At 36.1% G+C, this 14132-nt stretch overlaps 1 protein-coding gene and 1 pseudogene across 1 annotated transcript in view; one reads left to right on the plus strand and one right to left on the minus strand.

Annotated features, from left to right (window-relative positions):
- VPS13C (vacuolar protein sorting 13 homolog C) overlaps positions 1 to 14132 on the plus strand; it is a 203215-nt gene that overhangs the window by 86580 nt on the left and 102503 nt on the right. Inside the window, exons 29-37 of the mRNA XM_014593070.2 lie at positions 1404 to 1483; positions 5992 to 6051; positions 7116 to 7278; positions 8082 to 8198; positions 9089 to 9192; positions 9383 to 9550; positions 10306 to 10610; positions 12041 to 12188; positions 13314 to 13422. Of these exons, the coding sequence (XP_014448556.1) occupies positions 1404 to 1483; positions 5992 to 6051; positions 7116 to 7278; positions 8082 to 8198; positions 9089 to 9192; positions 9383 to 9550; positions 10306 to 10610; positions 12041 to 12188; positions 13314 to 13422 (1254 nt within the window). The remainder of the gene's footprint in view (positions 1 to 1403; positions 1484 to 5991; positions 6052 to 7115; positions 7279 to 8081; positions 8199 to 9088; positions 9193 to 9382; positions 9551 to 10305; positions 10611 to 12040; positions 12189 to 13313; positions 13423 to 14132) is intronic.
- Positions 4552 to 5315, minus strand: LOC102479217 (protein FAM133B pseudogene; annotated as a pseudogene).

The following is a 14132-nucleotide window of genomic DNA, read 5'->3' on the forward strand; positions in this document are numbered from 1 at the left end:
CACGTAGAAAGTAGAATAGGTTATGGAACAGCGCAACATAGCAGAGTAGAAAAACGTCATTAACAATTCAATATATACTTCCAAAAAGAAGGAAAGCTAATAGAACTCCTCTCCAATGTGCACAATGTAATGTAATGTTCAGTGTCAAATAAGATGAATATGTCTATATCCTTTATTTGATTATTACATATTGTATAAGTTCTTTAACTCATATTGTGTCCCACAAAGATGTGCAACTATTGTATGTAATCCAGAAATCACAATTTAAAAAATGTAGACATAATTCTCTAGTACTTGTCCAATAGTTTAGTCAAAAATAAAAGCCTATGTTTTGTAATATTTTTAATAGTTGAAGCTAAATTAAACCTTAATTTAGAAGAAAAATAATGCTTTATGTTACTAATTTTCTATAGGCACTGTGTTAAGATTATGGGACCGGCAGGTGCTGTGGTGGTTAGGAGTGTTGTACTCCCACATGACTGACTGTGGTTCAAGTCCTGGACCTCGTGACTTGGTTCCTCACTTTCTTCTCTCTCGCTCTGTCCCTCTCTGGTGAAATTAAATAAATAAATAAAGCTAAATAAAATACTTAAAAAGAGATTTAATTTATGTTACTGTCTTAAAGGAAAAATTAAACCAAAAATAATAAATTTCTTAGGTACTTTTTCCTACAGGGAAGGTTATGATCTTGGTGGTCAAGGAAAATTTTGAGATGTCTCAGAAGCAGGAGTTATAGAACTGCAAGTAATAAAAGGTAGATAAAATGGTGCATAGATCAGTCTCCCTCACATCTTGTAGAGGCAGAGGGTACAGAGGACACCTGGAAGTACTTGTGGTTTAAGTTAAAGTGAAGCGAATAGTCATCCCTTAGAAAGAACCTTTCATCTCTGTGTAAGTCATCTCTCTCAGTGTAAACAAAGGAAAATTACGCTAATTTCTTTAATGTAAATAAAATGAATTACTTGTTCATAGAATTTTTCATCTTAACAAGATAATAGCTGAAAAGACTGAAGTTAAATAGCTTCTGGTAAAAGTAGAGATAAACTAGAATTTGTATTTCCTGATCGGTACACCTGTAGTCTTCCTGTTGCCCTACAAATATACATTTGGCCTTTAAAATACTTGGAGAAATTTTGATTATTTTTGAGCATGTATGTGAAATCAAGTTAAAAAATAAGTAATCCATGTTTATATATAGGTTGAATGCTAAAGATAAGGCCTAAATTGGTTTATTATTTCACCAGTGATGTCCTTGCTAGTTAATAACCATGAAAATATGCATAGGTACTCTTTTAAAGCTTGATTAGCAAATTTTTTAAAAAAGAAAAAGACATCTAGAAAATCCAAAATATAAAAAAGAGCAATTTCTTTAAACTACTCTTTTTTCCCCCCCTTTAATCCAGGATCTAAAAAGAAGCCCCTTCACTTGATTAGCTCCTTTGACAAACCTGGATTAGATCTCTTAAAAGTGGAGTATATTAAGGTGAGACCATAGAACGATTATATATGTATTATATACTTAACATAACATGCCTGGAGGAGAAGGGTGAGAGTATATTACCAAAGGCTTTGAACGTGTGTCACAGTTTTCAGTTTTTAATGATAGAGGTATCTACTGGTTTTTTTTTTTTTTCTTTTTTTTTCCCTGTCTATGCAGCTTTTTTCCCTTTCACTTAAGTACAGGACTATTGCAAAACTGCTTAGTTTCTTGTCCTCAGAGTTGGAAACCATGGATGAGGCATAGTCATATGGCCACACTCACTGTACTTGTATGTCTGACATTTGGCTGAGTATCCTACATCAAAAAGGTTGAAGCCAAATTGATTGTGTTGAGAAGAGAACTGCCAGTATTGGGCAGTGTTCTGGTCTGCTGTATTGCTAACAACTAGAAATACCTGAAGCAAAGTGATTTATAAAAGTAGAGGCTTATTCAGCTTCTAGTTTGGAGGGCCAAAGTCCAAGACTCTCTGGAGGGGGGGTTCTCTTGGAGGCATTAGAACATAGCAGTGTGCAGGAGGGAATGTCTGTGCTCCACAAGTCTCTCACTTCCCCTCCTTACAACTTGACTGGTTCTTTACTGAGGGAAAACACAAAGCTTTTTGGGAACAGAGGCAGGGACATTTACCAGGCCAGAAAGCTTCTCACAGGAGGTAAGTTTTTGAGTTTGAATTTACCATGTTTGTTCCCAAGAGACAGAACTAGGACCAGTGGGTAATTGTGATTGGGGGATTTGCTATTTTTTTTAACCTAGCATGAAAGTCTCATTAAATCAATCAAAAGATTTGGATAGGTAAGGAAATGAGGTTTCTCTTCTTGGGTATATAAAAAATTAGACTTGTCAAAGACTTGAAAGAGGGATGTAAGCAGTAAACGATGGTTGGAGACCACTTTTTACTCCTTCAGTGCTTCTCATTCTGACCCTCGCTGCAGTTTCCCAGGAATGAATGTCTCCAATGGTTGTTAGATCTATAGCTAAGCATATATGCAGATTAACCAGAGAACATACAGACAGATTGGACCACAACAGAAATTAATTACATGAGACTGAACTGGCGAAATAGAATTTTATGACTTTTGACTGAAACATTACTGATTTTCTTCTATGCTTTGTTTTCCAGATTTAAGGATTTTTGTCTTCTTTTGAGCTGTTAATAGTTTCATCTACTTACTATTTGAACAGAATCCTAACCTTTTTCCTGGCTTGAAGTCTTTTTTTTTTTGGAGAGGTTTTTGCTATAGGGCACGTGTGCTCGCCAGAAAGACAGAGAGAGACATAGAGACAGAAAGCGAGAAATCACCCCCCAGGGGGGATGGCCGTGCTGCAATCCCTTCTCCTCCATTTTCCTCTCGGTATCTTGGGCATGCACACACATGCGCCCGGCGTGTGTTTAAGCCACCAGGTCTGGGACTCGAACCGCGGTCAATTACATGGGAGTCCAGCGACATAGCCATTACACTAACTGCTGGTCCCCTGGCTTTAAGTCTTAAGCAAATTTCTCTTAACATTTTAAAATTTTGATTTATTAAAGCTAAAAATATTCTTTTTTTTAAAAAAAAAGTGAAGTAGCTATTTATTCAGCTTCTTATCATGCCAAAATGTTCTGTGCATCTACACCTGTAATTAGCACACCCTCTTGTAACAGGCAAAATTGGACATCGTATTATATTTCATGTTATGTGATCATATAAAAATGTAAAATGAAAATTATCAGTTTTTTTTTTTTAACATTCCTAGTAAACAATTCAGCATCTTAGTAAAATATGACACAGGAAAAGCAATAATATAATCCTCAATAAATTTAACTTGCCATAATTTGTTATTAATATAGAAATACAATGAAACTTTTAAAACTTTGTATTTACTAAGATTCTGGTAATAGCTTTCTGTAACAAGACGGTGCACCGGGCCTGTCACTCAGCTTGTTTATTATAAATCTCAGCTTCAATATGAAGCTTTTTTTTTTTTTTAAAAAAAAGAAAATCAAAATCCTGCATTTTACATACTAAATATCTTAGCAAGTATGCCATTAAATACAGTAATGAACTTAGGACAGCAAGCGTAAAACTTAACAAAAGCTAAACGTTGCAGCCTTAACAAAATTTATACAAAAAATAAAGTTAACTATCACTGCTTACATAAAGCTTTCCTGAATGGTTAAAACTTAATAGTAGAAAACTTGCATTTTAGAATCTTTAGCTATCAAGTTCAAAAAGTACCAGTGTGTCTATTTGAAATGATTTCTCTGCAGAGCCAAAGTGTAGTCAAAATTAAATTCAAATAACGTAACACATTTAATGCTAAAAAATATTCATTGTTCTTGAAGTGGAGGTAAAGCTGAAGCTCTTTAGGCCCTCTCAGGCTGCAAAGGGCTGTTTCTCTGGGTCACTCAGAGCAGCATATGACAGGGGAAGGATGTCACTAAGCTCAGGAGAGGGCAGGACTGCTGGCACCCAGCTCCGCCCTCCCAGAAGCATGGCTACTGTGCCAACAAAAGTTGGATGTGTGAAGATCAAAGGCATGCTGTTCTGCTAGCTAAAGAGATAGCACCCCCCCGCCCCCCAGCTCCTTTTCAGGTAAATAAAAGTATACAAGAGAGAAAAAATTAAAATACACTTACCTACAGAGTAAGGATTTTAAAATATCAGTATAATCCCTACTTCAAAAATTGTAACTAGAGCCATCAGGTCATAACCCATCACATCTCAGAGAGGCATTCAGAGTCAGTTTCTGGTGACTTTTCATTAGATATTTCTAGTCCAAAATATTGAATTTCTCCCCAGATATCTTAACCTCTAGTAGGACTGCAGTGTATTATCTCCCTGTTATCAAGCACTGGAAGAAGAAAGAGAAAAAAACAACCAGATGTTCAAGCAGCAGGCAACTGTCGTGGCCCTTTCACACAGCAGCATCTGGGGGCTACTGGAAAGTCCAGGAACAATTCTGAATACCGGAAAATTCATGCGTTTTACTCAATATGTCATGGTTTCCACAGCTGAAATTTCCTTAGACACCGCACTTTCTTTACAAGGGCATCCTGAGTTTTCTTCATGTCATTGTGAATCAAGACTTGGACTGGCAGTCTTCTTTTTCTTCTTCTTACTATGGTTCTTACGCTTCTTTTTCCTCTTCTTTTTTTCTGTTGCCTTTTCTCATTCTTCACTGCTTTTCTTCTGTTTTGCTCCTATCTCTTCAGTGTAATCCGATTCTGACAAAGACTCAGGACAAAGGTTTATCTTCAGGATACAGCTTCTTTTTTGCTCAGTCCCTTAATGTCCTTACCTTCTTCAGTTGCATCCTTTGATTTCTTTTCTCTTTTTTAAACTATCTTTACTGTCTGATTCAGTTTCTGATATGGAGCTTTCAGGTTTATGTGAATGGTTCTTTTTCTTTCTCTGTTTTTCTTGTTTCTTGTCCTCATCTTTAGAATCTGAAGAGCTGCTGGAAGAATCAGAGCTCCATGAAGAAGAGGTTGAATACTAACCTAATTTCCTCCTTTGTTTTTCCTTTTTCTGTCTTCTTATGGATGAGCTCTCACTTCCATGTAACAGTTTCTCTCTGTGTTTTTCTAGTTCTCATTCATTTTTTCACTTCCGTATAACAATTTCTCTCTGTGTTTTTCTAGTTCCCATTCATTTTTTTCTTCAAATTCAGCCAAAGCCTTGGAGCCTTTCTTTTTTTTTCTAGTTGCTTTTTCACTTCAAGTAGGCTTTGGTTGATTCACATAATTCTGGATCATTGGCCCTGAAGACTGGATCCGGCCTCTTGATCTGCCTGTTGCTATTGGGTTCATATGGGCCACTCAGTTGTCCCGCTTCCCCAGTGCGAGACCAAATGCCCAGTACAATGCTCAGGGAAACCAGGCCAGAGAAGTGGCCAAAGCGGGCCTGTCTCACTCCCCTCCCGCCTAAACTATTTTTTCTAAAATTAAAAAATATGTTAAAAAAATACCTATCTAATGACCACGGTAAGCTAGATAGCCCCTGCTAGGTGCTACTTTATAGTATGTTCATTTTACTCGCTGAGTTTTATGCCTAAAATCAGACATGTGTTCACAGATATGTATATATCAGTTGAACTTGTTATTGAAAGTATTTAGATTAATTAAGATATTTTGTGAATCAATAAAATGCAAAAAAAAGAAGCATGGAAAGCAACTGTAGATAACAGAGAAGGTGTGGGAGGAGGGTAGAAAATGGCAGAGGAGAATTAGGGAATCAAGGGGAAAAGAAAAAATTTGTATAAGAAACAAAGAATAGAAAATTATTTATTGACAATAACATGTATGGTAAGATCTTTGATTAAGCCAATATGCAGTATATTATGGATGGGAAATTGCATTTTGTATGCTGTGATAATGTACAGTGAATGAATGTGAAATAAATAAATTAAAAAATAAAAACAAACCCAGAGAACATAAGTAATTTATTTACTTTGGTCATAATTTCTTCTTTAGAAATCTTATTCCTTTTTCCATTTTTTTTTTTTTTTAGGCTGATAAGAATGGCCCTAGCTTTCAAACTACTTTTGAAAAAACAGAACAAACATTTAAGGTAAGAACTCCCATTAAAGGAATGTATCTGCTTGAAAATCATGTGTTCTGGAAGTCCTAGTGTTGTTTGAAGAATGTTGCCTGGGTACTTTGATGATATAATCACAAACCAGTAAAGCTAGATACTTACCATGCTGTGTGTCTGTTTGGTTCAGTGTACCATAACCTAGTGTCAGTTTTCTTTTTCTTTTTTTTTTTCTGGAGAGGTTTTTGATATAGGGTGCGTGTGCTTACCAGAAAGACAGAGAGACAGAAAGTGAGAAATCACCCCCTAGGAGGCATGGCCACGCCACAGTCCGTTCTTCTCCATTCTCCTCTCAGGATCTTGGGCATGCACGCACACATGACCGGCGTGAGTTTCAGCCACCGAGTCCCGGACTCAAAACTGTGGTTGACTGCGTGGGAGTCCAGCGACATAGCCATTATGCCATCTGCTGGTCCTGTTTCTAAAGAAGAAAATGCTATTATCATAAGAACTTTGTTTACAAAGAATTGACAGCGTTCTAAACAAATAAACTTGATACTGTTGTTTAATACAGATGGGGGTTTCTTTCTCACCTTCCTTCTCTCTCTGGCAAGTATATGTGCCTTCTAGCATGCATGCATGCATAAATAAATTAATAAATAAATAAATTTTAGAAAATGAAAAGGATAAGGCTTAGATCATACTTTTTTGGGGGGGAGAGGTACTTGCTATAGGGTGCGTGCACTCACCAGAAAGACAGAGACAGAGAGGCAGAAAGTGAGCAGGCAGCCCGCTGGGGGATGGCCATGCCACAGTCCCTTCTCCTTCATTCTCCTCTCGGCATTTTGGGTACGCATGCACATGTGCCTGGCATGAGTTTAAGCCAATGGGTCTGGGACTCGAACCACAGTTGTCTACATGGGAGTCCAACGACATAGTAATTATGCCAACTGCTGGTCCCGTATTACTCTCCCATGTTTTCCTTCCAAGTGGTGGAAAACAGTGGTGCAAGCCCAACTCAGAGTGTTTCGGGTCCATCCTGGATACTCCAGGTTACAACTGGCTAAGGAAAACTAATTTTCTTTTTAAAACATTTCTAGGTGGCCTTTTCATCTTTAAACCTGTTGCTACAAACACAGGCTCTTCTCTCTTCCATTAATTACCTGACAAGCATTATTCCTTCAGAAGATCAAAACACGGGTGTTGCCAAAGAGGTACAAATTACAGCTGAAAAACAGCAAAAAAATTCAACTCTTCAAAAAGGTATGTAAAACACTTTCTTTTGGTTTCTTGTTAGCGAGAGTTAGAATTCTAGAGTTAAATGAGGATGCTTAGAGATCATCTAATTTAGTCATTTCAATGTCATTTTTATCCTATGTGTACTTCCCTTCAAATTAAATCGTGAGTGGCTGATATGTAAGGAAATGTACATATTGTTGTCTTAAAAAAAAGTTTATTTTTGTTATTATTTTAGTAGTGGTGGGGAGTTGCCTTTAGGTAAGGAAGAGAGACCTGTATTTTACTTATTCCAAACTTTCTCTCTTCTCAGTGGCTCCTGGGTGAGGTCCTAGAGCGCTAGTAGCCTTCCTTTCCATTTTACACGTAAGGAAATCAAGATCTGGAGCCTGAAGGGGTATAGGAAAAGCATCTGTTAGGTTGTCGGAAAAGTCATGACGCATTTTTGCATAGAAAAAAATATGTCATGACTTTTCCTACAGACAACCTAATAGTTGGCCAAGAGCCCAGATTCTGAGGCAGAAAGAACTTAACTCAAATTCTGACATTGCCATTTCGACTGCGTGACCTTAGGCACAGTCTTCAACTTCCAAGTTCCAGTGTCTTTACTTATTTACTTTAGCTTTATTTTTTATCTTTACATTATGAAAGTGATTTTTCTCACTACTCAGAATGTAAACACTATAGGATTTTTTTTTTTTTGAAATCTTTGAGTTTGAAATGTTATAATTTTTAGGAGGCCTGTGGTTCACTTCATATGGAGAAGAAACCTTAATAGAATTTAGAGTGCTAGAATCCCACTGTGACAGAATGCTTTGTTTTATTTTCAGTGATTGTATCTTCTAAAGATAGCGACATTATTGGCTTCAGGCTGTTTGCCAAGTTGAGTGCCTTCTGTGTCATTGTTTGTGATGAGAAGAACATTATTGCTGAAATCAAGATTCAAGGTAAAAGTGCTCACAGTGTTAAAAATTGGCCTTTCTGAGAGTTGAATAAAAGGTGGAAAAGGGATGCTAATACCAATGCAAGGATGGTAACAGTGGGTAGGAATAAGCGTCAGTCCGGAATTTAGGGTAGTGTTCATGAGTTCGCTTCCTCGCTACTGTACTTTACTTGTCTTATGTGCATTTTTTACCTTCGTTTTATGTTTATATGTAATATATATTTATATATATGGTTATATGGTATTTTATGTATCAATATATATGCTATGTATGTGATATATATTATATATACATTTTATAATTTATGCTTTATCTTTATGCAAAGCAAACTTACAGTGAAAAACAAAACCCATGGCCCCATTATGTCTTTTAGGCAAAGGCTGCTAAAATCATCTTGCTTTTTTCTCTGTTCTTATCTTTACCAGCTTGTTGTTATATGTTAAAACTAAAAAATATGTTTATTATTTTTAATTAAATTCCTAGAAAACTTAAAAGCCAAAAAGCTAGGGATTTTCCTCAGTTGTTGTCTTTCTGAACTAGTAATGTATCTACTCGTTTGAATTTGATTTGCTCTGGCTTGTGAGCCTCATAGCTTCCACGTAAATGATGGATGTAAGGTATAAAGGGTTTACTAAAATCCTGAGGCATGTGTTTATACTAGACGTACTTTTTTCCCCAGAAGATTTAAAATTCAGGTACATATTTTTTAATGAATTTGAAGGTTTCCGTGTTGGTAAAACCAAAAATATCTAATGTTGTAACTTATTTGTCAATTGAGAGCTCAAGCATTGCTGAATTATATCACCCAAAATAAAGCATTACAGTGAAAAGAAAGATCTTATATATAGTGTATCTATAGAAATTATAATAATGCAATTTTTTTTTTTTTTAAGGTCTTGATTCTTCCCTTTCTCTTCAGTCAAGGAAACAGTCACTTTTTGCCAGACTGGAAAATATTATTGTCACAGATGTTGATCCTAAAACAATTCATAAGAAAGTAAGTGATATCAAATATATCCTTAATATTTTTTGCTGAATATGAGACTTATTTAAAAATGTACCTTAAAAACATCGATGAAATATATTTCTATAGCAAGTGTTTGTTTCTGTAAAGATTATAATTATTAACTCTGTTCTCAATGAGATTTTTGTTATTATTGTCCTGCATTCGGATCTCTGTTTTTCAGGCTGTGTCAATAATGGGGAATGAAGTTTTCCGATTTAACTTGGATTTGTATCCAGATGCTACTGAAGGGGATTCGTATACCGACATGGCCAAGGTGGATGGTGTGGTGTCCCTGAATGTTGGCTGTATTCAGATTGTCTATCTTCAGAAATTCCTTATGTCACTTATGGTAAAATCAATATTTATATACTGATTTTTCAATTTAGAAATACTTAACTGTGATTATTATGGTTGCACATGTTTTAAACTTTGGACTTTAGTCATTGTTTTGATTATAGATGGAATTTACGTATGTATGCAGAGGTCAAAACAGTTGGAATCTGAATTACCTAATGATTTTTGTCTAAAATTAAGAGCTTATTTGCTACAACATATTGAAGCCACATTTTTGGGTATAAAACTTTTTTTATTAATACTTTTAGTATTGTTATTTTTTATTGCTGGAGAGTGCATGTGCTTACCAGAGAGAGAGAAAAAGAACACTCTTCAGTGGAGCATGGTCATGCCATCGTTCCTTTTTCTCTTATTTCTTCATCCCATCAGGATTTTGGGCATGAACACACACTTGCCTGATACATTTTCTAAACTGTCAGGACTGGGATTCAAACAGTGATCAGCCATGTGAGATCTGGCTTGCCATGTTTTAATCACAGTGTTACATGGCCAGCCCAACTATAAAAACTATTGAAAGCATTTTTGTTTTTTGCTTTTTCTCTGTTTCTTAGCCATAATAACATTATCCCTGATCAGCCAGCACGTTAACTATGAATGGATGATCACTTACTTCCTAACAGTAGAAAAGTAGGGCTCAATTGAAGTTTTCCTACTGGACAAGAAGTAGCACATGTATAAAGAGAAGATGGTGATATTATTGACGTGCCTACCTTCTGCCTGAATTTCTCCCTTTATACGTTGTGTCCTCAGAACTTCATGAACAATTTCCAGACAGCCAAAGAGGCTCTGAGTGCAGCAACTGCCCAGGCTGCAGAAAAGGCTGCCACAAGTGTCAAAGACCTTGCCCGGCGGAGTTTTCGTGTTTCTGTCAATGTCGACTTGAAAGCCCCAGTCATCGTCGTCCCGCAGTCTTCCATTTCCACCAACGCAGTAGTGGTGGATCTCGGCTTAATCAGAGTGCAGAATCACTTCCGGCTGGTGTCTGGAGAAGACTACTCACACCCTCCCGTGATCGACAGAATGGATGTGCAGCTAACAGAGCTCAAGCTTTCTAGGTATGTTCTTCCTCTAGTCATGGGTTGAAGTATTCTGTTAATGTTTCCATGAAATCGTATGACCATTGAAGTCCATACTCACCAACCTTTGTAACACAGAGCAGTTTAATTTTTAAATCAACTTTTTATTTTGAAAAATTTTAAACCTACAGAAAAATTGTAAAAGTACTACTATATCTATAACTTTACATCTTTCGGTCTGGATCCACTGATTGTTCACATTTGCTTTACTCAATGTATATGTATATTACTGTTATTTTTTTAATAATTATTTTAACTTTTAAAATTTATTTGTTTTAATTTGACCAAATAGGGACAGAGTAAGAGACAGAGAGGGAAAGTGAGAAAGCAAGCCGCCAGGTTCAGGAATCAAACTGCCATTGACCATGTGGGAGTCCAGTGCCTTAACCACCATGCCATCTGCTCTCTCCACATATTACTGTGATTTAAGATATTTTTTGCTAAACTTTTGAGAATAGACATCTTGACTCTCTGGCCTTAAATACTTTATTAGCATGTGTCTCCTAAAAATAAGGACATTTGTTCTCTTACGCTAGCCATAATGTAACGGTCAAATTCTGTAAATCGAATATTAATATAGTACTTTTATCTAAGATGCAGTCAATACACAGATTTCCCCAGCTGTCTCACTAATTTCCAAAATAGTAATTTTCCTGCTACAGGATCTCACCTGGCATTTAATTACATCCTGTGCCACTGACGAGGATTTCTGTACCATTAAATATTTATTGGAGCAGTTCTTCAACTTCATTTGTCTTTTTTGATGATGACAGTTGGTTTCATAGAACACCTCTCAGTTTGATTTTTGTCTGAGTGATTCCTCATTGTTTGATTAGACTTAACACTTCTTTGGTAGAAATACTGTGTAATTATTAGTTATATCCTTAGTACTCATACCAGGTGACAAGTTTATACATAATTCATTTAAAAATAATTTTCTACTCTATTTTAGGGGATTTAGTTATTGAGAAGAAAGAAGTAATAAATAAAGGGAAGTCTAGAAAGTAACCCTGGAGATCTTTATGGAACACCTTAGAGAATGCTGACTGCTCCCTTTACCATTGCTGTCTTAGTCTCAATACTAGTGTATTTGTTGGTCTTTAAACAACTTTATTTGATGATTTCTTTCGTCTCTTTAGCACCATGAATTTATTTTAAAAATGTATTCAGTTTTCCACCTATCTAGGATTTAGAGAAAAAAGTTTTCTTAGTGGTTTATTGTATGTTGCATGTCAGTTTGTGTCTGCTAGTGGGTGCTCGGTTTGCTGTAGATTGAGTTTTGAAAACACTCAAGCACCACCGTGTCAAATAAAAGCATAGAGCACCAGTAACTTTGACTTTGATTTCTTAAATGCTCTGTCTCACTTCCCTCCTGTATCTGTGTGTGTATCATTTCCCTTGATCTCTAGGACAGTGATCCAGACAGGCAACTCCCATCCTGATATCCAACTGTTGCACCCAATTAACTTGCGTTTTTTTGTAAATCGGAACCTAGCTGCATCTTGGTACCACAAGGTGCCTGTTGTGGAAATTAAAGGTCATCTTGATTCAATGAACGTAAGTGTACGGGTGGGAAAAACCTTTGTTACTAAAATTTTAAACTCTGAAGATTTTCTCAGTATAAATCCAAATGTATTTTTCACTAAATGGTATAAGAAAAATTCCAGTGAAACATCGTCCAACGGGATTACTATTTCAGTAGAATTTAATGTTAAGTATCACTTAACCTTTAAGTTTGAGATATGTGTGTATATATATATGTATATACATATATATATACACACATACACATACACACATACACACACAGTGGGAGAGATCTGTGTACAAATTACTTGTTAGCATATTATATTACATCTCATACTGTATGTTATGTACACATACTTTTAGGGATATCTAAATACCCTTGGTGATAATTATTGCATTGAGATATGTCTGCTTTTTATATTGGAGGCAGAATTTTTATTTCATTAGAATTGTTATTATTTAAAAAGTGCAATTTATGCATTTCTGAATTTGTCATTTTTTATCATAATTAATTTTTAGTAAGCATAAGTTAATGGGGCCATTATTTGTTTTTAAAAATAATTATTTATTTAACTTTACTTATTATTAATATTTTTTTTAATTCACCAGAGAGAGAAAGAGGGAAAGCAAACTACGGGCCTGGGACTCAAACTGTGGTCGGCCATGTGGGAGTCCAGTGCCTTAACCACCACACCACCTGCTGGCCCCAATGGAGCTGTTATTGACTCATAAATTGCATTGTTTTTCTGTAAACTTTTTCATCTTTGAAAATACAAATTCTAGCATTAAATAAGTAGTGAAGGGCCTGCTCCATGTCCTGGAGCTTGAGGCCACCCATTCTACATGGCCAGCTATGCATGCCTCACATCCCCAAAGTAGGGAGAGATGGAGAAGGGATTGTGGTGTGACCCTTCTCCATGAGGGAAGTGCTTTTTCCTCTGTCTCTCTCTGGCAGGTGCATACACCCTCTAGCATTAGATAAATAAAAAAAAAAAAAGTAGTGAAAAATTTGAGTAGTTATTATATAACTTATTAGTCATCAGTAGGTTATTCTGTATTTTCTGTTTTATTACTGGGGATTTATTTTCTGAATTAAAATGGTTTCTTTTAAAATGTAATATACATTGTTCTTTCTTTTAACACAATATTTCACAGGTTAGTCTAAATCAAGAAGACCTTAATCTTTTATTTAGAATACTAGCAGAAAATCTTGGTGAGGCTACTAAAGATTTGGATAAAGGGAAACCAAGAATACAAGAGACAGGTAAGAGGCTGACAGAAGGTGACATAGACATGGGCACTTATTTATAGTTTTGTAGGGGAGACAGATGCTTAAAATGAAATAAACAAATATGTACAGGTTGAGCACCTCTGACTCGAAATTTGAAATTTGAAATGCTCCACAATCTGAAGCTTGTAGACATAAATTCCACACTTTACTAGGTCACAGTCAAAATATAAAAAAGTATAAAAATTTTATACATAAAATTTACCTTCAGTAAGGTACATATGAAACATAAGTTAATTTCATATTTATATTTGGGTCCTGTCTAAGGACGTATATGCATATGTTCCCATATCAAAATAATCCGAAATCTGGAATACTTTTTTTTTTTTTTTGGAGAGGTTTTTTTCACTATAGGGCATGTGCGCTCGCCAGACTGACAGAGAGAGACATAGAGACAGAAAGCAAGAAATCACCCCCAGGGGGGATGGTCACGCGGCAATCCCTTCTTCTCCATTCTCCTCTCGGGATCTTGGGCACGCATGCACACGCGCCCGGCGTGAGTTTTAAGCCACCGGATCCGGGACACGAACCGCGGTCGACTACGTGGGAGTCGAGCGACATAGCCATTACGCTAACTGCTGGTTCCCAAATCTGGAATACTTTTGATCCCAAAGATTTTAGGTAAATCCTCAATCTGTATTTACGAATTGTGACTTGTATTGTCAAGAAAGTAAGATTAGATCGGA

Source organism: Tupaia chinensis, unplaced genomic scaffold (genome assembly GCF_000334495.1).
Source record: "Tupaia chinensis unplaced genomic scaffold, TupChi_1.0 Scaffold000063_1, whole genome shotgun sequence".
Taxonomy (NCBI): Eukaryota; Metazoa; Chordata; class Mammalia; order Scandentia; family Tupaiidae; genus Tupaia; species Tupaia belangeri.